This window comes from Canis lupus, chromosome 28, assembly GCF_003254725.2.
Source record: "Canis lupus dingo isolate Sandy chromosome 28, ASM325472v2, whole genome shotgun sequence".
Taxonomy (NCBI): Eukaryota; Metazoa; Chordata; class Mammalia; order Carnivora; family Canidae; genus Canis; species Canis lupus.
Window position 1 is genome coordinate 33,998,456 of NC_064270.1, and position 27,334 is coordinate 34,025,789.

Sequence of the window (27,334 nt, forward strand, 5' to 3'; positions counted from 1 at the left end):
CGCGCGCCCGCCCGTACCTCGCCGCCGGCTCCGCGCGCCTCCGCCCGGCCCGCGGGGACTCCGGATGTGCGCGAGCGAGGGATCGCGGGCCGGTTCCCTCCTGGGGATCCCCCCTCCCCCATGCACACGCTGCCTCGGGCTCGGGTTCGTGACTTCTCCCCGGTGACTCTGAACTGGGGATGTAATTAAGGCCGGCAGCGATGTACTGGAAGGCAGTGCTCTGCACACCTCCTGCCCCGCCGGGGAATCACAGTGAGGGCCTCAGAGCTGGCCACCGCGGCTTAAAAGCTCTAAGGTTCTCACGATTTACAGTTTACAAAGCCCCCGGGCTTGCGCGGTCTCACTGGGTTCTCTGAGCATCCCTCTGAGGTGGGAGCGGCCTGGCAAGACCTTCGTCCCCATTTAAAGATGAGGAAATTGAGGGCACCTGGGTTGCTCAGGGGCTGAGCGTCTGCCTTTGGCTCGGGGCGCGATCCTGGGGTCCTGGGATCCAGTCCTCACATCAGGCCCCTGCGGGAAGCCTGCTTCTCCCTCTGCCTAGGTTGCTGCCTCTGTGTGTGTGTGTCTCATGAATAAGTAAATAAAAATCTTTTTTTTTTTTTTTTATGATAGTCACACACACACACGGGGTGGGGCGGGGCAGAGACCGAGAAGCAGGCTCCATGCAGGGAGCCAGACGTGGGATTCGATTCCGTGTCTCCAGGATCGCGCCCTGGGCCAAAGGCAGGCGCCAAACCGCTGCGCCACCCAGGGATCCCAGTAAATAAAAATCTTAAAAAAAATAAAGATGAGGAAATTGAGAATCAGAGATGAGAAGAGCCTTGCCCGAGGTTACGGTTGACCGGTGACCTCGGCCGGATTTGAACCGAGAGGTCTTCTTTTCCGGGACCCTTTCCAGTATATCCTGCCCTGTCCCAAACGGAGGGAGACGAAACCTGCCCTGTGTCCCAGGCTTTCCCTTCTGCCCCAAACGGGGGGCCTAACCGCGGGGGGTCAGAGAGGAGTAGGGGGGGATAGGGGCCCCCGCTAGGGTGTCCCGCCGCTTTGGAAACCTTGGCGCCTTGCGGGTTCAGAGCCATGTGAGCTAGGTGAGCCAGGTAAGGCAGGTGAGCCAGGTGGCTGGGGGGGGGGGGGGGGGGAGGCTGCCCTGGCTGAGTCGCCAGGCACAACCCTGAGGCCCTCCAGTCCTTCTTCACAGTCACAGATTCAATCATTCGCAACAGAAACTGGGTCCCTGGGACCCAGGCTGCGTCTTTGGCCCCACCTCCCCTTCTAGCCCCAAGAAGAAAAAAGATTCAAAGATGCTTGTCTGGTTTGAATTTAAGGTCAGAGAACAGGGATGATGGAGCGGGTCTCCCTCCCCCCCCCCCCCCCCCCCCCCCATCCCGTGGACTCCTGAAACTTCCAGCAGCCAGGCCCATCCTAACGTTCCTTTTTCTTTTTGTGGCTTGGGGGTCAGTCTAGGAGCAGGGATCATTTGCCCCAGCGGCAGATTCTGAGGCTTCTCCTACCCCTCTGCCCAGAACCACTTCTAACTCTGCTGCTCCTTTCTTCCCTGCCCCCATGGGGCTTCCAAACAATGACTTGGCAATTAATATTGTCCGAGAAGGTAGCAGTAGGAAGAGGAGGAGAAACTCCCTCATTAAAGTGCGGGGGTGGGTGGGGCGCTGTTAATCCCATCTGTTATTGAAGGGAAGACCCTACGTGCCGGCCCCTTGTAGCTTTTCTCATTCAAACCTGTGGCCCCTCCCAGAGGCGGCCCCTGTATTCCCTGCCGATTTTAAAGCCCTGCCGAAATTCAAACCGGCCCTGGTCCTAAAGCTATGATGGATTGTGCTTTTACGGGAAGGCAGGAAGGGAAGTGCCCTGCCCCAGCCCCCCTGGCCCACCTCCCACCAGAGGGAATGCACGCCCTGTGAAAACCAAAGAAAAGGTGGCCCTGGAAATAAACAGTGGCACCCAGGAACTTGGATTGCACATCACAGAACCTTCCGGAACACATACTGATAGGGTAACTTTGCTTTCTGTTTTGACAACTCTTTCTCACCCAGATCTCACTTGATTTTTTTTTTAATATCCTTTTCTTTCTCCCTCCCGCCCCATATTGATCCCGGCCTCCTTTTACTTTTTTCCCACCCACATTCACTTCTCTTCCACATTTAGGTTCTTCAGGGTAGAAATAGATACCTTAAGGTAGCTCTAGAAGGGATATTTGTGGCATCCCACGATCTGTCTTCTTATCTGTTCTCTTGTTAGCAACCTTGCAGCCATTTCCCCCCTGGGTAGGTGGGCTGGCATTCCAGAGGCACCCTGTACCCAAACCAGGGCGACAGAGAAAGCTGCAGTCAGCCAGGAGCAACCCCCATCTGGGTCATTTTCATTTCACTTTATAAAATGGCTCAAAATTTTTTTGTTTAAAAGATATGAATCACCTTTCCTTCGAGGTCGATAGGTATTAAATTTAGAAGAGGAGCAGCAAAGGGAGAAGCAACAAATTGGAGACAAAGACAAGAGCACAGAGAAACCATGTTTTTAAAGACTCAATCTTTAAGGACTTCTTTTAGCTATTTTTAATTTTCCTGGCCTTTATTTTTCCCCCTATATTTCTGATATATGAGCTCAGTCCAGCACAAGTTATGCGTGTGGCTTCTGGAAATAGATGACTCATTAGAAACACCTTTCTGTCTCCCATCAACATTGAAGGAATAGAAAATATGCCCTCTTACTCACCCAACTTAGAAATTCCTCCACCCAACAAATAGGCAAAATTCATCAATTTGGTGAGGGGAAGGGGGCCTTAGGGAATTGTCTTTCTGGCCACTGCTTTGTAAATGACCAGGAGCTAGCGAGACCTCCCATAGGTACAATCTGGCCTTGTGTTCACTCACTAACATCCTCACACGTGTATCTCTACACGAGGTGTCCCTATATAATAAATATATCCATATCCAGCAAGCTGCCTTCCCTCTGTGCATGGAGTTGATTTGTTTTTTCAACATGGGCATTAACATTCTGCCTGAGTGCTGTCTTTAAATTGCTTTGATGCTAGGTGGGTTCCAACCCTGACCTGTCCTGATGGCAAGTGATGGCTGTAACAAGCTCAGGATCAATATTCATAGCGGGTGTCCTGGGCTGATAACACTATCCAAGACAATGTTCGCTATCAGTGCAGACAGCTGAGATATTGCGCCATTAGGGATGTTGTGTTAAATAACCTGATCCATTTCTGGGGCTATTTAATGAATTTCACAGTTTAGATAGTATCTTTAAGGAGAAGGCAAAGGCTATTCCGGAGGCACTGATGCAAATCGATGGTGCCAAGCTTCCCGAGCTATTCCACAAACAAAGTGGCCTATAATTCCAGCACAGCCTTGAAGAGCTGCTGCCTGAGACGTGCACAGGGTGAGCATGGAAAGAATTTGCTGTTTATGCAGAGGGAGAGCAATATTATGAGCTGTGTCAAAGCACCTTAGATAAAATCTTATGTTCCTGAAATAAAATAAACAAATTCTCTAGGTAAAACCCTGCAGTTTGGGCCAGCCCCCTGGGTAAGACATATATGCCAAAGAGACAGCTTCATAAGGCAGGGCTTGGTGACAGAAGGAGAGAAGTCAACTGCGGGGTGGCCGTGTGGGCAACCCCATTACTTGGGACCTCGGCCAGCTTTCCCCAAAGTATATTTCAATTCAAAACCATTCTGCAAAACGGGGAGTATGTGTGTGTGTGTGTGTGTGTGTGTGTGTGTGTGTGAGGCTCTGGGTTGTAAAAGGGAACTACTGATAGTAGCAGAATCAGGTGTTAATGTTTACTTGACTCCACACCCCTTGTTGCCCTGGAGAGTTCATTTACAATTAAAGGGTAGCATTTACAGTTTCCCACCGGGGCTTTGAACTCTGGCTGCCAAGCAGAGCAAGTATTCCTTTTAAAAACCCACCTCGGAGACTTTGATTTGTGAAAGCTCAAAGGGTAGCCTTCCCACTGAACCCCATTGCAGCCAAAAGAAAGATGGGTACTCAACATATTTTGCTTTAAGAAATCAATATTTTTTCTTGGAAATCAACAGGTTAAAAAAAACAACTTTAAAAAAAATCAACTTCTTTATCTCAGAAATGTTGGGGAAGCATCAAAGAGGATAAAGCAGCAGTTATATTGATAAGTAGAATACATGTTAATTGCTTCTGATGATGATCCTTTTTGGGAATTTGCTCTGGACCAGGCACTTGGCTAAGCTCTTCGCTCATTTTGGGTTATTTCATCCAATCCTTCCCCACAACCCCACACAGCAGGCACTGGTATTGTCGCCAGTTTGTCCACGACCCCAGAGTTAGGAAGTGGTAAAGCTGGGATCTGACCCCGGAGCGGTGAGATTTCAGAACTAAGGGAATCACATTCCTGCCCCAGGGTGAAATCTAATCATAGACATTTATCGAATGGTTTTCCTTCAAAGTTACACAGAGAGCTGGGATGTGTAAGAAGACCTGCCGGAAAATACCTGAGCCCAGCCCTGCCTGGGAGGGTACGCTGGTGATCCAGCTTTGGCATTTCTTATGTTCATTGTTTTTTAACGTTCCAAGATACTCCTGGGAGGAGCCCAAGACAAGGGAATTTCCAGGCAAACCAAATTGCTCTGGGCACCTGGAAAAGTAGAGACATGTAAGTGGAAGAAGGAGAATGGGGGGACGGGTGGGAAATACCAAGTGACAAGATGAGGACATACGGGGAGAGAACTGATAAGGGACAGAGCCAGAAGGAACAGGGACATGAGTGCAGTCTGGGCTCTTGCTGACCGTGAGCTTCGAATGCCATGTTAACGCCCTTCCCCAAGGAGGCACACGCAGAATAAAGATGAGGAAGCAAGGTGGGACTTTGCAGGTGTATGAAGCACCTGCTTTCGTGTTGAATGGAGGTAAGTACGGTCCATCGCTCGGAGGCAGTCTCCTGCAAGGTAGGTGTCAAAGCCCTCTGTTCCCCACAGCTGTGTCTAAATTTCATGCCTTCAACTTCTTTTCCTTGGTCTCCCCGCCTCCAGCCTTCCACCTCCGCAGGCTCTTCACCTCGCCTGGGTGTGCAAACCCCCAGCCGAGGGCCCGGCCGTGGCCTAGGGGTGCAATGTCAGCTGGAGGGGATCAGAGCTGCCAGATGTCCATGCTGCCCGAAAGTAGCTGGGAAGCTGGGTTCGTACGTGAGAAGTCCAAAGTTTTATTTTTATTTATTTATTTATTAAAGATTTTATTTTTTTATTCATGAGAGACACGCACACACACACACAGAGGCATAGACACAGGCAGAGGAGAAGCAGGCTCCATGCAGGGAGCCTATATTGCAGGACTCGATCCCGAGTCTCCAGGATCAGGCCCTGGGCCGAAGGCGGCGCTAAACCGCTGAGCCATCTGGGCTGCCCAAGTCCAAAGTTTTAAATGCTGGCCACCAATTCAAAATGTTGAAAAATTAGCCCATCAGAAACACATCTGTGGGGACGCCTGGGTTAAGCATCCGACTCTTGGTTTCAGATCAGGTTGTGATCTCGGTGTCCTGAGATAGAGCCCAAGTTGGGCTCCATGTTCAGCAGGGAGGCTGCTTGAGATTCTCTCTCCCTCTGCCCACACTCTCTCTTTCTCTTTCAAATAAATAAATACATCTTCATGGAATGCCTGGGTGGCTCAGCAGTTTAGCGCCTGCCTTTAGCCCAGGGCATGATCCTGGAGTCTCAGGATGGAGTCCCCACGTTGTCGGGCTCCCTGCATGGAGCCTGTTTCTCCCTCTGCCTGTGTGTCTGCCTCTCTCTCTCTCTCTCTCTCTCTCTCATGAATAAATACATAAAATCTTTTTTAAAAATACATCTTAAAAAAACCCTAGCATGTCTGTGGGTCCCAAGTCTGTTATTCTTGCTGTGCTCACGCCAAGTGACCTCATCACTGCTCACGGCATGTCCATAGCTACTGTGATCCACGGGGTAAAGACAAAATGCCTTAGCTCCGAATGTGAGGTTCTTCACAATCCAACCCCACTGCCTATGCAACTCTGATCCCTGGGCTGTGACGGTTCTTATGAGATATGCCTGGGTCTCCTGCCCATGCATGCTGCCTTCTCAGAGGCCCTGCCCAGCCTCTGGGTCCCGGTGAGTGGGCAATGGGCCAGGCTGGGAGTGAGGGGACACCCATTCCCGGGATGCCTAAAGCAGTCAGCTCAACCAGGTGAGCTGGACCAGTTAGGTCCCAGGAGTCTGATCCCAGGAGTCTGATCAAGACCCATGGACATGTTTCCTGCCAGTGGTGGGTGCTTGAGCTCACTGGGCAAGAGATACGGAGATGGGGCGACTGTTGTGGGACCACATGGGCATGGAAGTAGTGAGGAAGTAGAGACTCAGTGGGAGCCGGGAGAGCAGAACAGAACAGATGTGCAGAGCACAGCGGGGAAGCTATGATAGACACAGGCAGATGGGCGAGCACCAGCCACTGTCTGCGCTCCATTCTTCCAGAGGCCAGCCCTACGGCTGCTTCTGGGTTCCCTGTGAGCCTCTGTGCATCCTTACAAACATTCCCCCTCACGTTGATGAGGGCCACCCTTATTAGTCAAGGTTCTCCAGGGAGCCAGCTGCAATCTGCTGCATGGATATACAAAAAGAGAGAGAGAGAGATGGAGATTTTTATTTTTTTTTAAGATTTTATTTATTTTTTTGAAGGAGAGCAAGAGTGTGAGTTGAAGGGAGAGAGACAGAGGGCAGAGGGAGAAGCAGGCCCCTGCTGAGCAGGGAGCCCAACGCAGGCCTCGATCCCAGGACCCCTGGATTATGACCTGAGCTAAAGGCGGGTGCTTCACTGACTGAGCCACCCAGGTGCCCCAAAATACGGAGATTTTTAAAGTAGGGAAGTGGGACTCCTGGGTGGCTCAGCGGTTGAGCGGCTGCCTTGGGCTCAGGACGTGATCCTGGAGTTCCAGGAGTCCCACATCAGGCTCCCTGCATGGAGCCTGCTTCTCCCTCTGCCTGTGTCTCTGCCTCTCTCTCTGTGTCTCTCATGAATAAATAAAATCTTTAAAAAGGTAATAAAGTAGGGAAGTGGCTTCTGCAGTTATGAGAGTTGGCAAGTCCCAAAATCTGCAGGATGTGTCGGCAAGCTGGAGAGCCAGGAGAGCCAATGGTGTAGTTCTGGTCTGAATGTCAGCAGGCTCGAGCCCCAGGAAGTGCTTATGTTTCAGTTTGAGTCTGAAGGCAGGAAAAAAGCCTTTGTCTCAGTTTGAAGGCTGTCGCTGTCAGACAGCAAGGACTCTCTTACTTGGGGGAGAGTCAGTCCTTGGGCACTATTTAGGCCTCCAATTGATTGGACGAGGCCCACCCATATTGGAGCAGGCAATCTACTTGATTAAGTCTGCCAATTGCAATGTTTACATCCGCTAAAAGCTTCATGGACACACCAAGAGTAATGTTTGACCAAATATCTGAACACACTAGGGCCAAGTCAAGTTGATATACAAAATGAACCATCATGGCAGCCTGGGGTGGCTCAGAGGTTTAGCGCCTGCCTTCAGCCCAGGGCCTGATCCTGGAGACCCGGGATCGAGTCCCACGTCGGGCTCCCTGCATGGAGCCTACTTCCCTCTGCCTGTGTCTCTGCCTCTCTCTCTCTCTCTCTCTGTGTCTTTCATGAATAAATAAAATCTTAAAAAGAAAAATGAACCATCACATACCCTGAGGTGACTCTAGTCATGGCAACGAGAGGAACCCTGGATAGAGCTTGCTCTCACACCTGTGTGTGTCGCTCCAGCAATATTCTATCAATCCCACACCTGCCGGGGAACCTGCTTTCAGCTTCAAGTCGCTTGTGTTCGAGTGCTCTTTCCTCTGGGAGGCCTGCCCTGCCCTGCCCGAGCTGACCCTGGCACTCCTTTCCAAGGGGGGCCCAGCCTTCCAGCCAGCCTTGGTAGACATCACTTCCTTTTGTCTGATAAGCATCCTCATTCCTTTTCTGGCATTGGTAGTTTGACTCTGCTCAGATCACCCTCCTTCCTAGGTGGGACTGCCAAGGAGGGCCCCACCTTGTCCTGGCCATGGAGTGGGAGTGGGCTCCTGCAGGACTCTTCATGTTCTCTCTCCAGATTCCTGGGAATCTGAAGCAACATGGCACTGAACTGGGGCTGCTTGATCTCAGCAGTAATGCCTGAAAGAAGTCATCTACTAATTTTCACTCTGGAGTTTTTGGTTCTAGTACTTTTCAAGGTCTAGTTATCCAGCATTTTCTTTGATTCTGTAAATCATCTTACAGCCTTCCCAAGGTTCACCATGCCCTCTCACATTTTGGAATTCAAATAGCCAGGGTCCAGAGATGCTGATTGGCACAGCCTTTGTCATACTATATGGGGTACAGACTGTCTGGTCCTTGCACTTTCCTAAAGTTGCGACCCACACTGGGGTGCCTGGATGGTTCAATGGGTTGAGTGTCTGACTCTTGATTTCGGCCCAGGTTATGAGCTCAGGGTCATCACGCTTAGCAGGAAGTCTGCTTGAGATTCTCTCCCTCTCCCTCTGCCCCTCCCTACTTTCCATAGGCTCACTCTCTCTCCTTCTCTCAAATAAATAAATAAATAAATACATACATAAATAAATACATAAATAAATCTTAAAAAGAAAAGTTGGAGCCCACACAGCATTTGTCTTTGTGCCCATCAACACCCTGGCATTTAGCAGATTGAAGATTCCAAAGGAATAAATAGTGGCCCAATAGCATAAACCCAAAGCCCTATAGTCTGATTAAGATGGATCAGAAACCCCACACCTTAAGAGGTGGTATAGGCTAAGCTGAAAATAAAATTTGGGGGTGCCTGGGTGGCTCAGTCAGTTAAATGTCTGCTTTTGGCTCAGGCCATGATCCCAGGGTTCTTGGATGGAGCTCCGCAATCACATTGGGCTCCCTGCTCAGCAGGGAGTCTGCTTCTCCCTCTCCCTCTGTCCCTCACCCTGCTTGTGCTCTCTTACCCTCACTCTCTCTCAAATAAACAAGATTTTTTAAATCTTTAAAAAATTAAAAAAGGAAAATAAAAGAAAATATAAATAGGACCCAGAAATGTGTAGGTATGCACATGGTTAGGTTCTCCATGGGTCCTCCTTCCTCAGGGGAAATCCCGTGCCTTTGCGGAATAACTTTTATGCTCTTAAGCAGGCCTGCATGCTGGGCAACCATGCCCTTTGCAGAAGGAAGTTGTAGGGGTAGGGAAGACTGGGTGGCTTAGCAGTTGAGCACCTGCCTTCGGCCCAGGGTGTGGTCCTGGAGTCCTGGGATCAAGTCCTGCATTAGGCTCCCTGCATGGAGCCTGCTTCTCCCTCTGCCTGTATCTCTGCCTCTCTCCCTCTCTGTGTCTCTCATGAATAAATAAATAAAATCTTTTTTTAAAAAAGAAAATTGTAGGGGTAGAAGGGATGGGAGGAAAGAGATTATGTAGTCTCTCCTTATCCAGCTCCCAGTTGGCAGTGACGGCACCCAAGGCCGCAGGTCCTACAGCTATAGGTCTTGTGCACCTGTATTAAGAAGTCAAGTCCTAAAAAAATAAAAAATAAAAAATAAAAATAAAGAAGTCAAGTCCTAGGGTGTTAAAGCTTCCGCCTCCACCACTGCTAGCCTCTGAGTACAATTTCTTTGCTGCTTCCCCTTACTCCTACCCATACCTTGGGAAGTAGTCTCTTCAGTAAAAAGTCCTCATGTGAGTGTGCTGATGGTCTGATACCAGATCCATATAATTCAGCATACTTAAAAATTTTTTTGGTGGGGATCCCTGGGTGGCTCAGCGGTTTAGCGCCTGCCTTTAGCCTAGGGCGTGATCTTGGAGACCTGGGATCAGAGTCCCACATCAGGCTCCCTGCATGGAGCCTGCCTCTCCCTCTGCCTGTGTCTCTGCCTCTCTGCCTCTCTGTGTCTCTCATGAATAAATAAATAAAAATCTTTAAAAAGATTTTTTGTAAGATTTTTATTTATTTATTTATTTGAGAGAGAGAGAGAGAGAGAGCACAAGTGGGGGGCAGGAAGAGGAAGAAGCAGGTTCCTCATTGAGCAGAAAGCCAGACATGGGGCTCAATCCCAGGATCCCAGGATCATAACTAGAGCCTAAGGCAGATGCTTAACCGACTGAGCCACCCAGGCACCCCTTAATTCAGTATACTTATCTAAAACTAACTCCCTAACTCTGGGAAATGAACTAGAGGTGGTGGAAGGGGAGGAGGGTGGGGGGTGGGGGTGACTGGGTGGTGGGCACTGAGGTGGGCACTTGACGGGATGAGCACTGGGTGTTATTCTGTATGTTGGCAAATTGAACACCAAAAAAAAATTTATTATTAAAAATGAAAAATAAATAAATAAAACTAACTCCCTGCTATTTGTACAAACAGGAAGCAGGTGGCTCCATGGCCAAAGAGAGGCTGAAGAAATATGGAAATCCTGAGAAAGTATCACACATTGTGTCCTCTCCCACACACCTTTGCCCGGGTCACACAAAAGCAACAGAACTGACAGCCCGAGCCTCACCTCGGTGTTGGCTAGGAGACCCTGCCAGGCAGCAACAGGAAGGAGGGAAGAACCGTGATGAGCATCATTTACAGCCTGTCCAATCAGTACCTCTCCTAACAACGTGCACATAAGTGAGCAAAGTCTTGAACATGTTCCTCTTCAAAGTGATCTCTTTTTAGGAAAAGAAAAAAGAAAAAACCCATCACAGGATCATAGAATATCAGAGCTGCCACAGGCGTGAGAGGTCATTCTAGAGTCAGGATCTAGACTCTGGTTACTTAAAGTATGGTCTGTGGACCAGCAGCATCAACCTACCACAGAGCTTGTTAGAAATGCAGACTCTCCAGACGCCTGGGTGGCTCAGCGGTTGAGCATCTGCCTTTGGTTCAGGGCGTGATCTGGGGATTGGGTCCCTCATCGGGCTCCCTGCAGGGAGCCTGCTTCTCCCTCTGCCTGTGTCTCTGCTTCACTCTTCGTGTCTCTCATGAATAAATAAATAAAATATTAAAAAAAAAAAGAAATGCAGCATCTCAGGGCACCTGGCTGGCTCAGTCTGGAGAGCACACAACTCTTGATCTTGGAGTTGTGAGTTTGAGCTCCGTGTCGGGTGTAGAGATTACTTAAAAATAAAATCTTAAAAAAAAAATTTAAAAAGAAATGCAGAACTTCTTTTCACCCCAGACATACTGAACCAGATGTAGATTTTAATGAGTTCCCCCAGGAAATTCACGTGTATCTTAAAAATTGAGAAACATCCATCTAGATCCAGAGACCAACAGCATCAGCATTGCTTGGGAGCCTGTAAGAAATGCAGGTTCTCAGGCCCATCCCGGACCCCCTGAATCCAAATCTCTGTTTGAATATGCCCTTCAGGTGATTTTTTCTTTTAAAGATTTTATTTATACATGAGAGACGGGGTGGGGGGGGCAGAGGGAGAAGCAGGCTCCATGCAGGGAGCCCGATGAGGGACTCGATCCCGGGGCCCCAGGATCATGCCCTGGGCCAAAGGCAGGTGCTAAACCTCTGAGCCACCCAGGGATCCCCCTCTTCAGGTGATTTTAGTGAACATGAAACTTTGAGAGGCACTTCTCGACTGATGGCTCGCTCCTTTCTTTCTTTTCTACCATGGCCTACCTCAGTAACACGGAAGACCCCTTGGCCCACCCAGACCTTACTTGGTCTGGTCTCACTTTCCAGGGGAGACAAATTTTGATAAGAACAGAAGGTTCTGAGCACCTAGGTGGCTCAGTGGTTGAGCATCTGCCATTGGCTCAGGTCAGGATCAAGTCCAGCATTGGACTCTCCACAGGGAGCCTGCTTCTCCCTCTGCCCATGTCTCTCCCTCCCTCTCTGTCTCTCATGAATAAAGAGATAAAATCTTAAAAAACAAACAAACAAACAAACAAACAAACAAAAAAACAGAATGTTCCTGTGGGGGGCCCTCGTTTTGCCTGCACAGTATGTATCTGTTCCTTCTTTGTCTTATCCATTTGGACTGCTTAAACAAAATGCTACAGACTGGGTGGCTTATACACAACAGAAATCTACTGTTCCCAGTTCTGGAAGCTGGGAGTCCAAGATCAGGGTGCCAGCGTGCTTGGGTTTGCTGCAACCTCTCCCAGGTTTCAGACTGCCTGATTTCTTGCAGTGCTGTCACAGGATAGAAGGGTGAGCTAGCTCCCTGGGTTGCTTTTATCAGGGTAGTAATCCCATTCATGAGGACTTCACCTCATGAACTCATCACTTCCCAAAGGCCCCAACTCCTCCTATTATCACATTCGGCATTAGGATTTCAACATACGAATTTTGTTGAGGACACAAACTTTTAGACCATAGTGCTCTGGTAATAGTGCCCTGATTTCTGCTGAGAGGCTTCTCCTCCCTAATTCCATGTGTGGTAAGACTGTGAATACAGGGTCTGGTAGGGCACCGAGGTCAGGCTGGATCATTATAGGGCCACGTCCCTCTGAACACAGACATGAGGAGTTTGGGGGCTCTGATACAAGAGGGCCAGAGTTCTTTCTGGAAATGTCAGACCAAGTTGAGGAAAAGGTTCTTCACCATGTGGTTTACCTGGGACTCCATTGGGCTGGAACTGTCACAGCTCTCTCTCCTAGCTGCCTGGAAAAAGCCTGACCACACTGAGAGAGAAGGAGGTCAACCCACACATGAGGCAGAAACAAGAAATGGAGAGCTGGAGAGCCTAGAACACTACCTTGGAACCAGCCATGCCTGAAGCCATCAATTGCTGGACTATCTGGTTATGTGAGCCAATACATTCCTTTGAAATTTAAGCCATTTGAAAGTGTGTTTCTGTTACTGGCAACCAAAGAGTCCTAGCTAATACAAGCAAATTCAGAAGGATTATACTACATCTACTATAGCAATACAAGATTGAATGGATTCACATATAAGCAGAAATTCAGACGTGATTTGTAGACTTATAATTGGAAGCATAATAGGCCCAAAGCTCTGCACACTAGAGTGTTAATGTGCTGCTTAACTAGCTCTGGCCTGAAAGGTATAAACAAGAGTCGATTGGATCAGGATCTGGAGGAAGCTTGTTTTCTTAGTATAAGGGCAAGACTCCGCTATTGCAGGCCCTTTGCCCTTTCTTTACCCTTCTTGCCTTAAATGCCTTCTTGCCTTAGATGTAGACATAATGTTTTAGGGGTACAGTAGGCACCTGGAGAACATGAGGGCAAACGCCTCATGCTAAGGATGGCAGAGCAGGAGATAGAAGTAGCCTGTGCCTGTTCCCTCATAGTCCTGGAAGCTCTTGTACCTGCCCAGCCTGCCTCCCTCTTGACTTCCTTCTTTTTTTTTTTTTTTTTTAAGATTTTATTTATTTATTTTTGAGAGACACAGAGAGGCAGAGACATAGGCAGAGTGCAGAGAAGCAGGCTCCATGCAGGGAGCCCGATGTGGGACTCGATCCCAGAGTCCTGAGGCCACCCTGAGCCAAAGGCAGATGTTCAACCACTGAGCCACCCAGGCAGTGTCCCTTGACTTCCTGATAGATGAGAAAAGTAACTTATTTTGTTGAGCAAATATAGATGGATTTCTGTTACATGCAGCCAAATGCAGCCATAACTTATATAATGCCCTTCATGCATTATATCCAAAGAAAGGTCATGGACTTTTGGGCTAGGCCTGAGTCTATCAGTGGCCCATGATACCATGTTATCTTGGACCAATGTCATTCTTCAGATGAGGAACCTGAGTCCCTGTATTCATTTTCTATTGCTGCTGTAACAAACTCACAAATGTAGTAGCTTAAAACAACACATATTTACTATCTTACGGCTCTAGAGGCAAGAAACCCTAAAATCAAGGTGTCAGCAGGCCTGAATTCTTTCTGGAGGCTCCAGAGGAGAATCCATTTCTTTCCTTCTTCCAGGTTCTAGAGGCTGCCTGCATTTCTTGGCTTCTGGCATCTTCATATTCAAGGCCAGCAGTGCTGCATTTTTGGATCTCTCTCTCTCTCTCTCTCTCTCTCTCTCTCTCTCAGTTCTGCTTCTATTGTCATGTCTCCTTCTCTGACTCTCCTGTATCCCTCTTTCCCTTATAAGGACTCTTGTGACTACACTGAACCTGTTTGGGGTCACCTAGGATAACCTCCCATTTCAAGATCCTTAGATTAATTACATTAGCCTAGTCACTTGTGCCAGGTAAGGTAGGACATTCACAGGTTCTGGAGAGAAAGATGTGGATACCTTCTAGGGGCATTATTTTGTCTACCATAATCTAGGTATAGAAAGTGATTTGCCCAAGGTCATACATGGCCAGCAGAAGAGGGAGAACCATGGGCAGGCTCCCCACCACTGGCAGAAATGCCCTTGCTTCTCCTCCTTGTCATGAAGCTACAGGCCAGCCATTCTTCAAGGTTGGCTCAGAAACCACTGCTGCCCTCTGTGGTGAACAAGAGCCCATCCTCGTGGCTGTGTCTATGTTACTCGTTGGCACTTGGCACACATTTGGTCAGCAATCTTCAAGGCATACGTCTTGTTCTCTTCAGTCTTGGCTCAAAGGCAAAGATCACACCTTAGGTCTTTTTGCAACCCAGAGCCCTGAGCCCACAGAAGTTCAATACATGTATATGGAGCATGATGTTCATGGCAGATTATCCAGACTGATTCACTTAGCTCCCCTACCACAGAATCTGGAAGGCTAAAACCTGCATTTCCCAGACTCCCTTGCACGTTGGGCTAGGTTCCACCAAGCTAAACAAGGTGAAAGCAACGTAGGTGGTAGCCTCAGGTGGAGAGCCTCCTTTAAGGGCACAGTGGTGGGCAGATTTGATTCTTTGGGGCCTGTACTTCCCCTGGCATCTTAGGAGCCAAGTGATGGAGCAGTACTCCAATGGAATAATGCAACTGGGTGTTTCTCATAGCTGCATGGCTCTTGGCTGTATAGTCCTCGAGCTTGGAAACTCCAGTTCCCATGGAAATCTGTAAGCTTCTTACTGCCTCGTATAAACATAACCCTTTAGCTGGAGTGGTTTCTATTTTCTGCAACTAAGAAGCATGGCTAACGTAAGGTCTAATATTCTTTTCTCCCACAACCAGATTATAAATCTCCAAAGAATGGGAACTACATTTTACATCTCTCCTATAAAATCAACAGAGTACACAGTTCCCCAGTAAACTTGGCACATGATATGCACAATTAAGTTCTAAGATTCTGATGAATTCTTCATCCTATCTGTGACTTGAGAACCTAAATGAAGTAGCCATTCTACTATGGTCTTCTTTTGATACCTCAAAGCTAAGTCACACCCAGAGAAGTCTGATTTTTTCAAGTTTTAGTTTATTTATTTTAAGATTTTATTTATTTGACGAGAGAGAGAGAGAGAGAGAGAGAGAGAGCACAAGCAGGGGAAGCGACAGGGGAGAGGGAGAAGCAGACTCCCCGCTGAGCGCAGAGGAGAGCCCAATGTGGGGCTGGATCCAAGGACCCTGGGATGATGACCTGAGCCGAAGGTAGATGCTTAACCCACGAGCCACCCAGACGCCCTTCAAGTTTCAGTCTAAATACCTGGAACGGTCAGAGGGCTAGTCAAGGAAACTTCCCCTTTTCAATTTTTATTTAATGCAAAAATTAGTTAATGGTAATTGGAATGTAACAATTCATCCATAAGGTCACTGGCCTAACACATTGCAACTTTCCCATTTTTTTTTAACTTTCCTATTTTGTTTCCAGCCCTATTCCTTTGAATCCTTAATTTTGCAGAGCTGAAGTCCACACTGCAGTTTCGTAGTCTGTTTTCTCATATAACACGTGCAGTTTCCATGTCGTTGCCTTGTCTTCGTCTTCATTTTTGACGGCATAATGTTTCTTTCTATAGCCATGTCGTACTTGCTGGCACATGGACTCTTGCAGCTTATGCTGGCATGATAGCTTAGGTGCGCTCACCGACTTTCGAATCACTTCCTTAGCATCACTTCCCAGGCGCGCCATCATCCAGCCAATCGGTGCAACTACCTCCACTGCTTTTAGGGCTGTCACACTCTTCAGCCAAAGGATGAGGACACCAATGCAGCGCTGGTGTCTTTGATTTTTGCTACTTTTCCAGGTACCTCCTTGTCTCGATTGGCCTTGCTCTGGTTTTTAGGGAGGTTGACTGTTGGGTTTTTTTGCTTGCTTTTTGTCTTTGCTTTTCCTGCCTTTTGTCCACTGAGCTCTCCTGGGGAGACGGCTCCCATTTCGGGGGCGTGTGACCCGGGAGTGGGGCTGGCGGCACCCGGGGCGCCCCGCTGGTGCGGCTGGCCTCTCCCCGCGGGTCCCGTTGGCCCCGCCCCGCCGGCCCCGCTGGCCCCGCCCCGCCGGCCCGCGCAGCCCAGGACTACATTTCCCAGGCGCCCTTGCGCGGCGAGCCGGGCCGCCGTTCCCCGCCGCGGGTTGGGACGCGGAGTCCGCGGCGACGGCGGAGCGCGATGGCCGCGTGGGGCGAGTGGCTGGCAGGCGTGCGCGGGGTGCTGCTCGACATCTCGGGCGTGCTGTACGATGGCGGTGAGGACGGCGGCTCGCCGATCCCTGGCTCCGTGGAGGCGGTGGCGAGGTGAGTGGGCCGCGGGGGGCGCGAGGCTCGGCGCTCCGCCGGGTCCCCCCGCCCACGGCTTCCGGCCGCTGCCGGGGGGCGTGTCGGGGGCGTGTCGGGGGCGTGGCCTCGACTTGGCCCCGCCCCCTCCGCAGCGCCGCGCAGCCTGCACCCCGCACCCCGCACCCCGCACCCCGCGGAACGCAGAGCCTGTGCGGGTGCGAGCTGCGCTGTCGCCCGGGCCGCCCCTGGCTTCCTGCGGCTGCTGAGCGCTCGGGATGGGGCCGGGCAGGGTTGGGATGCGCTCTCAGTGCAAAGTCCACGCCGCTTTCCAAGACTTCGTGGCAGAAACGTAAAGAGCTCCTTGTGTTGCTTTTTAGGGATGACGTGTTGGAGTGATAAGGATTTGAATATATTAGGTTAAATAAAAGGTATTAGATTCCACCTGTTTTTTGCTTTTGTTGATGTGGTTCACAGAGAACCTTCAATCATGTATGTGCTGGCATCGATTGTTTTGGGGAGGGAGAGGAGGAGGAGGGCATCTTGCTCCCAGAAGACCGCACAAGGACCACCACGGACGGTTGGCACCACCGGACCCTCTGCTTTGTAGTTGCCATTGGCAGGACAGGCCAGTGCTGCCATGATTTTGAGGGGCAGCCCAGGAAGGGCTAATTGCCCAGGACCTGGCTTCCCAAACTCACTAGTTGGAGGGCCCTGGTTCATGGCCTGACCTCACTAGGACTCAGTTTACCTACCTATAGATAGCACTTTTTTTTTTTTTTTTAAGATTTTATTATTTATTCATGAGAGACACAAAAGCTGATTCCAGCTTTTCTCCAGAGCCGGTGGGACACATCTCTTCCCGACTCTGCATTCAGTGCCATGCCCATAGCCCGAAATCAGCGATGGTGGAAGTATTTACACCATGGAAACCAGCAAACGCAACCAGGACCTGCCCAAAGCCCTCTCTGTGCCAGCGAGCCGGGTCTTTGACATTTGCTAGCACACCACTGCCCAGGGACCAGTCTCAGCTCCAGAGCTGGGGATTATCAGCAAAGTATGTCATGTCCTTGAACCTCAGTTTCTTTTTTCTTTTCTTTTCTTTTTTTTTTAAGATTTTATTTATTCATTCATGAGAGACACACAGAGAGGGAGAGGCAGAGACACAGACAGAGGAGAAGCAGGCTCCATGCAGAGAGCCTGATGTGGGACTCGATCCCTGATCTCCAGGATCACACCCTGGGCTGAAGGCAGCGCTAAACCGCTGAGCCACCCGGGCTGCCCTAGATGGCACTTAGGTGAGCGTCTTGGTCCTTCTCTGAGAGCCCACCCCACTGGTCTGTACAGGAGCCATACTGTCCTGTGTCACGAAGCAGGAGGTGTTTGAGAAGCCAGGAAGTCAGAAAATGGAGACAGGGCCTCCAGGAGAGCATGTGAAGGACAGCTCAGACCTGGGAGACTCCCAATGGCCCTGGGAGCTTCATTTCCTAAAGTCCAGGTTTAAGTCCTGCCCTTTGCCTTGGTGTCCCAAGGGCCTCACAGAAGCTCTGTCATGAACAAGACTGTGTTTGGGGGTTAACTGGACCTAGTAAGGGGGAGCATGAGACCACAGTCTTAGGGCTGTGAATGAGGCAGACACGTCTTCATGGGGCTCATGTCTGAGGCGGAAATGGACAGTAAACTTGGATGCAGACAAGTAAACATAAGGTTGGCTGGACGGTGACAGAGGAGAGGCTGGACTTCTCTGAGGAGAAGGCATTGGACGGAACTAGAGGGTAAGAAGGGCCATCTGGGCCAAGGGACAGAGGAAGTGCATTCCAGGTAGAGGGAACAGCAACTGCAAAGGCCTGCGGCAGAAGAGGGCTTGGCACATTCATGTTCACGGAACTGGAGACGGGGAGCATGGCCGTAGCAGGGACTTGTCACGGAGAGGTGCCTGATTTTATCCTCAGTGCCCTGGGAAGTCACTGAAGATCTTAGGCAGGAAAGTGGTGTGATCTGATTTTTGTTTTAAGGAACTTGAAATGTAAAAAGTGAAACTGTGTAAGTATCAAATGAAAACAGGAGAGATCTCCTTTGAAATCTTGGAGTAGAGGACCTTTATAATTATGCCCTTAAATCTAGAAGTCAACAGAAAAAAAAAAAATCAACAGCCTAATAGAAAAATGCATGCAAGATGTAAACAGTTCATAAGGAAGAAAAAATAAATGTGACCCCTAAGCATATGAAAGATGCTCAGCCTTACTTAGATAAGAGAAATGCAAATTGAAACAATGCCAATGTGCCATTTTTCTTCAATATGAGAAACTTGGCAAAAATGCACAACTTTGGGCATACGTTCTCTTGGTGAGAGTTTGTGGAAACAGAGCCTGTCTTGTGGAAGATACATTTGGCATTATCTGTTACCAGTTCCACTTCTGGAAATTGCCCTACCTCATACATGAGAAAAGGACATCAGTGCGAGGTCATTCGTGACAATAACTTTTGAAATAGGAAAACACTGGAAACAGGTCAAATATCCACCAATAGGGAAATGTCATGGCCCACCCATCTATGCAGTGGAATACCATGTGGCATAAATAGGAATGAGTGTGTGCCTGTCGTATAGACGTATTGTCAGTGAAGACAGCAAAGCACAGAACAGACTGGGCAGTGTCTGTCTTTTGGATGAAAAAAGGCAGAAATGCAGTGATGTGTTCCTGCTGCTGTGTTTGTGTAAAGAAACCGAGAGAAGAGTTTCACTATTTGAAGAGCAAGGGGGCGGACAATTGAGGGGTGCTGGGTGGTTGCTTCTTCATTGTACAGCTTTGTGTATTAACCTTTTTTTTTTTTTTAACGTTTTTGGACCACATGAATGTATCTCCTATTTGTAAATTTGAATTACAGGTATTTTGTTAATTATCTGTCATTAAAGCTGGAAAAAAGGTACTGCACCAAAAAAAAATTACAAATATTTTAAGATCACTCTGGTTGCAAAATGGGGAATGGCCTGGCAGTGTAGTAGGTGGCAGGGCTCAAGAAAAGAGGCAGGGGAACCAGATAGGAGACCATTGTATGGTCCAGAGAGAGATGGTGGGATGTGGACCAGGGGGGTGGCAAGAAAGGAGTGAATGAAAGAGGTGTTTTGGAAGTAGGACCAGGACAGCCTACTGATGAGTATTGTGGGGGCCAGAGAGAAGATGGAATAAAGAATGACTCCCAGTGTTGGGTTAGAGCACCTGAAAGGATAGAGAGGAGTGGAGAGGGGGTGCAGGGCAGGTGCCCTGATGGCTCGTGATGTATGTGAAGTTTTTGGCTGAGTGCTCAGTGCACGATAGACCCCATGACAGCACAACATATATACATACGTTTATTAAAGTTATGGAATTCTTTTTTTTTTTTTAAAGATTTTATTTATTTATTCATGAGAGACAGAGAGAGAGGCAGAGACACAGGCAGAGGGAGAAGAAGGCTCCATGCAGGGAGCCTGACATGGGACTCTATCTCCAGTCTCCAGGATCACGCCCTGGACTGAAGGCAGGTACTCAACCACTGAGCCACCCAGGGATCCTTTGGAATTCCTTTATTAAAATATAATTAACATACAATGTTTTATTGGTCTCAGGTGGACAACATATTGATTTAGCAGTTCTGAATATTACTCAGTGCTCACCGGGATGGGTGTAGTCACCATCAATCACCAAACAATGTTGTTACAGTATTATTGACTATATTGCCTGTATTTTCTGGGCGAGGCTGCTCTCAGAGGGTGCCTGTTCTGTGCTAGGTGTTCATGCTTTCCTCTCACTACCTTGTGTGGCCCCTGACAGTCTGGGCTGGGGAGGGGCTGTGGTTCCCCTTTGTTTTTTTTTTTTTTTTTAATTTTTTTATTTATTTATTTATGATAGTCACAGAGAGAGAGAGAGGCAGAGATATAGGCAGAGGGAGAAGCAGGCTCCACGCACCGGGAGCCCGATGTGGGATTCGATCCCGGGTCTCCAGGATCGCGCCCTGGGCCAAAGGCAGGCGCCAAAGCGCTGCGCCACCCAGGGATCCCTGTGGTTCCCCTTTGTCAGCTGAAGCCGGTGCAGCTCAGGGTTTGCCAGGGCCTCAGCTGGGATGGCCCAGGGACTCCGGCGACCCAAATCTGCCTGACTCCCAACAGCTGTGCCAGAGCCATACTTCGAGTCCTTTGTGGGAAGAGTGGGTATTGACAAAGGTCAGGGCTTCCAACAGGCCAACCTGAGGAATGCTCCCACCCTGACACAGACCTGCCAACCAATGGAGGCACAGATCCCAGGGTAGTGGTAAGGAGGGGTCTCTGGCCTGCTAACCTGTGTGGGTTCTGCGCTGGCACCTTCCCACTGATCGCCAGGAGGGTTTTCTTTTGATTTTGTTTATCTCAGGCTGATTTTTGTAGCTGGGATGTCTCTGGTAGCAGCTATATTGTGTAAATTTAACAGCTGTATACTAACAGTCTTAAAATATATCAGAGCCTGTTTTGTGGCTGAGAGGGGGATTTCCTTCCCTAGAGCAGGTGGGATTATTTTTGGTGAGGGTGCTCCTTATCCTGGGAGATTTTATCATTGTGCTGTCCAGGGGCCTGGAGACCTAATGGTCTCGTCCCTCCAAAACCTCCCGGGTTCCCATGCCACAGGACCAAGTCCCCGGCCTCCCCTGGTCCACTAGGGCCTTCTGTCTCTCCCTCTCTCTCTCTCTCTCTTTTTTAAAGATTTTATTTATTCATGAGAGACAGAGAGAGAGAGAGAGAGAGAGGCAGAGACACAGATAGAGGGAGAAGCGGGCTCCGTGCAGGGAGCCCGACATGGGACTCGATCCAGGGTCTCCAGGATCACGCCCCGGGCTGAAGACGGCCCCAAACCGCTGAGCCACCCGGGCTGCCCATCTTTTTTTTTTTTTTTTTAAAGATTTATTTATTTATTTATTCATGATAGACAGAGAGAGAGAGAGAGAGAGAGAGGCAGAGACACAGGCAGAGGGAGAAGCAGGCTCCATGCCGGGAGCCCGGTGTGGGACTCCATCCCGGGACTCCAGGATCATGCCCTGGGCCAAAGGCAGGTGCTAAACCGCTGAGTCACCCAGGGATCCCCCTACTAGGGCCTTCTCAAGTGAGCTTTGTGGCCTTTTGTTCACCCACTCCCGCACCCGCCTAGTATTAGTTGCGTAGTTACGTAGGCTCGTGGGTAGGGTTTTCACTGATGAGCCCCTTGGTGCTCCTAGTTGCATAGACTCGTGGGTAGGGTTTTTGCCGATGAGCCCCTTGGTGGCCAGCACCCCCTGAACCCAGGCTCACCCACAGCACCGTGCGCTCTGGCTCCCTGGACATCCTCTTCTCTTCAGCTCCTCTGCCCTGCCTCCAGTGGCCCACTGATCACACTCGGGCCCTCCTTGTGGGTGGTCTGGGCATGCACGAGGTCCAGCGCCCAGATGCACCGTGGTAGTGAGTGTGGTACTAGAAGTTTCCCACTGCTTTTGGAGTTTCCATGGGGATGTTTCACACATGCAGAATGCCCCTGTTTTGTAGCGGCCACACCAAGCATAGGCTCTCCCAGGAACCTTTTATGGAACAGGTGCTACCTGCCAAGGATAGTGTCTGTAGCCCCAAGGGTGATTTCTTTACACCCTGCATTCTGTGGCCTCCTTGATATGTGAGGCTTGCTTTGATTATCCAAGGGAGCTCCAGGGAAGTCCCAGGGGTGACAGCGGCTGCAGAGGGACAGGCATCATGGGGAGGGGACAACGTCCTGGGGGGCTTTTCACCCCCTGGCAGCTCCCCAGCACCATAGGCTCCCAGCAGTACCTTCCATCCTGGGAACCCTGGAGGGGGCGGCTCACTACTCTCCTTCCTGGACTTTCTGCAGTGACACGTGTCCTCAGATTTTTCTGAAAGGTTCCCACCATCTGGGGGACATAGAACATATGCGGAGGATAAACTCTGCCTTACAGAACAATGTGGACCACGGTCATAGCGGTCACCAGTGATTGAGGGAGGCCTGTCACATTCTGGGCCGGTGCTTGACTGCAAAGCTACCTTCACAACCAGCCCTGAGGTGGGATTTTGGGCCCCTTTCAAAGTGAGGTGCAGAGATTCAGGAACCAGCAGAAGTGGGAAAGGTGGCTGGGCCAGGTCAGCCCCAGGTCTGTGCGACTGCAAGGCCTCCATGGCCCTCCCAGCACCACCCTGCTTCTCAGTACATGTGTTTGCTCCTTCAGTCATTCCCACCCCACAGGTATTCACTGGGCCCTTCTAAACTGCCAGGACACAAGGCAGATGGAAGTCCCTGCCTAGTGAAGCCGAGGGCCCAGTTGGGAGATCTGTGTGATCCACAGGGAGCTGAGGAGTGGGGAAGCACAGCCTTGCAGATCGGCTGCTTGTGTGCGCTGGGATCTGGACATACCACCTGGCCAGAGTGTCCCAGATGGAACCGAAGGCCCAGGCTTCAGAGGGCCACACAGGCCCCTTCCTGGAGCTGCTGGGAACCGTGCTTCGAGCTCTCTGACGGCTCTAGGATTTGTGGGCGGGCGTGGTAATGGGACATCTGTAACCAGCCCGGGGTGCCCCCAACGGGCCCTTTATTGGAGCCCATTCTTGGGCATTTGGGCTCTCGGAGGGGAGCCATTCGGAGGCAGGGCTGGGCACAGCAGGGGCTGACCGGCACAAAGGAGAGCCCCGGAGGCATCTGCATGTGAAAGGCAGGTGGGCCTTTACTGCGTCCTGTCTCAGGCCACTAAAGCACAGCTGCTGAGCCCTGCTCGCAGGCCTTTTTGTGGCCGGCGGAAGGAAGCCCAGCTCGGCCCAGGGTCGCTTCATAAAGCAATTCCCACCCAGGACCGCCAGTCCCACAAGCCATCCTTCCAGGTGGGGCCTCTCAAGCCCCAGGGTGCACCGGAAGCCCTGGGACCCTGTTCCCGGCGAGGCCCCTCCCAGCAGGTTTTGGAGCAGCGAGGGACGGGGCCAGGGGAACCGTGTCTGAAGTCACCAGCCTGCAGTTCTCAGGACTGACCCCTCCTCCGGCCTCCCCTCCTCGACGCTGGGCCGCCCGGCTGCATCTGGCCCTAGGGGTGGCAATAGTAACAACTGCCAGGGACCCACGACAGACAGCCGGGAGCCTCACCTGTGCTGCCTCGGCCCATCCTTCCAGTTGGGGCCCAGCACCTGCCAGAGGAGGTCCCTTGGGGATATAGGAGGGGGCGGCCACTTGGTTGAGCTTGTTTGAGCCAACAGGAGCTTTCCTGACTCAGCCCAGACCTGGGACAAGGTGTGCTTTGACGGGACCACCCTGCCACTTCCTGCTGCCATTTCGTGGGTGGCTCCCTCCTCGCAAACAGTCCCACTAGTACTGGAAGGTACGGAGCAAAAAGTCCAAACCTTTGTCACCAGCGCTGACCGACGCATTCCTCTAGGGTGACACTGTGGTTCCTCCCAAACCCCTTCTGCTCTGTTTCCCCCTACCCCGAAGCACAGAGGACTTGAAGACCCAGTGCCTCCAAGACCCTCTCCTGACATCACACCCTCCTCACCCCCTGCCCCGCACTCCGGCCTCCTCTCCCTGGTGCTCCCAGGTCACAGAAGGCTGAGTCCCTGCAGATCCCGAGCCAGGGCTTTCCAACTCTTATGTAGCCTTGGAACATTTACCCCCCAAATGAATCCAAGGTAGACCCCCCCCCCATTAAACAAAAGGACAAAGTTCAACAAGTGTATGTTGTCTCTGTTCAAGTCCATAATCCATGATGAAGCCAGTCAGTGAAAATGATCGAAGTGTTTTGGTGAGTGACGATATTGAAGCCCCGACCAGTGGACAGCTTAATAGTTAATTTTTAAAGATTTCATTTCTTTTTATGAGAGGGAGAGAAAGAGAGAGCACAAGCAGGGGAGGAGCAGAGGGAGAAGGAGAAGCAGGTGCCCCGCTGAGCAGGGAGCCTGATGTGGGGCTGGATCCCAGGATGTGGGGCTGGATCCCAGGACCGTGAGATCGTGACCAGAGCCGAAGGCAGATGCTTAACTGACTGCGCCCCCCAGGCGCCCCACCTCTAGCACCCCAAGGATGTGCGGGGAAGCCATGCTGGCACACCCGGCCCCAGCCCTGCCTGGAGTGGCGTCTGCCACAAATTTCCATGACCCTGCGGCTGACAGGATGCTGCCCACGTGTGGAGGAGAAACCAGAGACTCAGAGGCCTGCCTTAAAGATGCCCCCCCGGGGAGGGAGAGCAGGGCCGGTGCCCTCCCCAGGGCGGGTGCTGCTTCCTCGTATCACCCAACAGAGGGTGGGTGCCAGCTCTTGTGGGTGAGGCCCTGGGCATTGAGTCCCAGCTCTGTCCCGTGGTGGTGATGTGGTCTCAGGCAGGTGTCATAGTTTTTTTGTGCCTCAGTTTCCCACCTGTGTCAGCGGGGGGAAGTCAAGTGAGATATTTCCTCTTACACTGCCATTTCACTTGTGCCACCTCTAGGAGCTAACGGAGCATTTTGTGGCCTGAACGGTCAGCTAATGGTGGAGAGGTGGTTCTTCTGCTGATAAGCGGAGTCTTTCACCTGTTGAACTTGGTACTTGGTCAACCCGAAATCCCTCAGCTCGGCCCACAGGGTATTATTCACGTTTGTGTGCATTTTCGTGAGGCCAGTTCATAATGAGGGGTTCTCGTCTGTGCCCCACCCCCCGGAGAGGCACTCATCCCCTCGGAACCCAAGGTCCTCGTTGTAAATGGGGATGTTGACCCATTTTCCGGATTGTCTTGCGAATTCACTGTGAGCCTGTGGGTGACATACTGGGTGGCTGGGGAGGCACTGGCGGCCAGTCACCCGGAACTGTGGTAGCTGCTGTTGGGGTTCCCTTTGTCCTGGGTGCCCCAGGATTGTTCTTCAGGATGGTCAGCCCTGGATTTTTGCCCCAGCCTCCCTCTGCCCTCTTAACAGTGCTCTCTGAGCTCCCTCACCTCCTGGCCCCTCCTGGGCCCTGGTTCACTGGCCTGTGGCTTCCTGTCAGACTGCCCACCTCAAGGGCCCAGATGTCCCCAGCACGGGCTTGCCACAGGGGTGATAGGCACTGTCACCACCCACGTCTTCACTGGCATTATTGAGTATTTGCAGCGTGCCGAGTGCTTCTGATCTGGTTCTGCCTATTGTCTTCACAACAGCCCAGTCAAGTAGCTTCTGTTAGTGTCCCGTTTTATGGATAGGCAGACTGAGGTTGGAGAGGGTTGGGTCAGAAGCCTCAGCCACAGAGTCAGAGGTGGCAGGTGTGTTGCCTTCTGAGTCGGGCTTCCACCTCCTGCCACCTCGCCCCGGGAGTCCTTGGCCTCTGTCCCCTGCAGCCCCTGGCCCGGACCAGCCCGTGATGGCGCTCTGGAAGGACTGGCTGGCCACGGACTCTCCCAGGTTGGGGAGTGGTCCAAGAAGCCACAACTCCACAGCCCATGCCCTTAGGCACCTTGTGTCCCTCTGTTCCTGTCCCCCGCTTTCTGAAATGAGCCATTGGTTGAATGCTGCCCAAGCTCTCCTCTGGTTTCTAGATTCCCTGCACTTGATTTTAAATTGTCTTTATTAAAATAGTTTTTTAAAAGATTTATTTATTCATGAGAGACACAGAGAGAGGCAGAGATACAGGCAGAGGGAGAAGCAGGCCCCATGCAGGGAGCCTGACACGGGACTCGATCCCAGGACTCCAGGATCACAACCTGAGCTGAAGGCAGCGCTAAACCGCTGAGCCACCCGGGCTGCCCTTAAGTTGTCTTTATTAAGAAATAGTAAACTGATGTCTGTGGACTCAGCATGTCCCTTTGGTCTGAGCTCTGAGGCTTAGGAAGGTCAGAGAGAACATGTTGGGTGGCAGGTGAGGTGGTCACGGGCACAGGAAAGAGGCACCTGGGGTTTCGCAACGTCTCTGGCTTTGGAGCCTGCCCGATGTCTATTTGACCTCATCGCTGTTCCCTGAGGTCACCAGCCAGCTGGTTGGGACTGAGAGGCCCAGCCAGGACCCAGCCATGTGCGTCACCCTGTCCTTTGTTCTTTCTCTTCTGTCCATCCAGACTTTGGACTCTGTTTCTTGCCTGGACTCTGACGACACAGTGATGTGCATCGCTGCCCACAGAATGTCAGATGGAGAATGGGGAAGGACTTTAGGGTCGGGGAGCAGCTGGCTGTCAGCCTAGCTGAAAGGTTTGCCCTGGTGGATTGTAGGAAGGAAGGGGAAGGTGCGGCGGGCCCGGCCCCAGCTACTGGCAAAAGCTGTTACTGGTGCCCCTTGGCGTTCCTGGTCGAATGGTGACACCAGCATGTGGGATGGCCCACGGCATGCCCACACCTGGAGAGCAGAGGACCAGGCACTGCTGTTACCCCATGTCATGGCTGGGATTCAGGGACCCCAAGAGTCTGGTGTCTGGATGTCTGGCCAAAGGCATTTGCCGGGTGCAAGTGCAGGACCCCAGCTGGGAAGCCAGACCTATTCTCACGGGGCAAAAACCCTTCTGTGGCTGCTCGAGCCACAAGGCGGCTCCCTGACCCCAGCTGAGGCCCATCATTGGGGCACTTGGGGAGCCAGGCTGGGTCCCTCCCTGAATCAGTGTGGGCGCCTCTTGGTAGGCGTCAGTGACTGTTTTTCTGCTGCAAAACTGTTCCTGTTCCACTCGCTCCTGTTTGACCTTCTATTTTAAAAAATTGGGTTCTTAGAGCAAATAAGTACTTTGCAAGATTCACTTCTTCCAAATGTGTGTTTTCAATCCCTGTGGCTTTCCATGAGAGAAGCAGCCAGAGATCTTAAAGTCAGACAGCAGCTGGCACGGCCGTAGAGCGCTGCTCAGGCTCGCA

At 51.0% G+C, this 27,334-nt stretch overlaps 1 protein-coding gene and 1 long non-coding RNA gene across 4 annotated transcripts in view; both read left to right on the top strand.

Annotated features, from left to right (window-relative positions):
• The first annotated feature begins 1,386 nt into the window (after window positions 1-1,386).
• LOC125753919 (uncharacterized) lies at window positions 1,387-12,787 on the top strand. The gene is made up of 3 exons (XR_007406795.1): window positions 1,387-5,174; window positions 10,376-10,624; window positions 12,611-12,787. It is a non-coding gene; the product is annotated as an uncharacterized LOC125753919 (long non-coding RNA).
• A 3,581-nt stretch (window positions 12,788-16,368) lies between these two features.
• LOC112672471 (phospholysine phosphohistidine inorganic pyrophosphate phosphatase) overlaps window positions 16,369-27,334 on the top strand; it is a 126,860-nt gene continuing 115,894 nt past the window's right edge. For 2 of the 3 annotated variants that reach the window (XM_049103496.1, XM_049103495.1), the window contains exon 1: window positions 16,369-16,554. In XM_049103496.1, the coding sequence (XP_048959453.1) occupies window positions 16,430-16,554 (125 nt within the window). In that variant the 5' untranslated portion in view covers window positions 16,369-16,429. The remainder of the gene's footprint in view (window positions 16,555-27,334) is intronic. The other variant, XM_025467554.3, reaches the window with a different exon arrangement.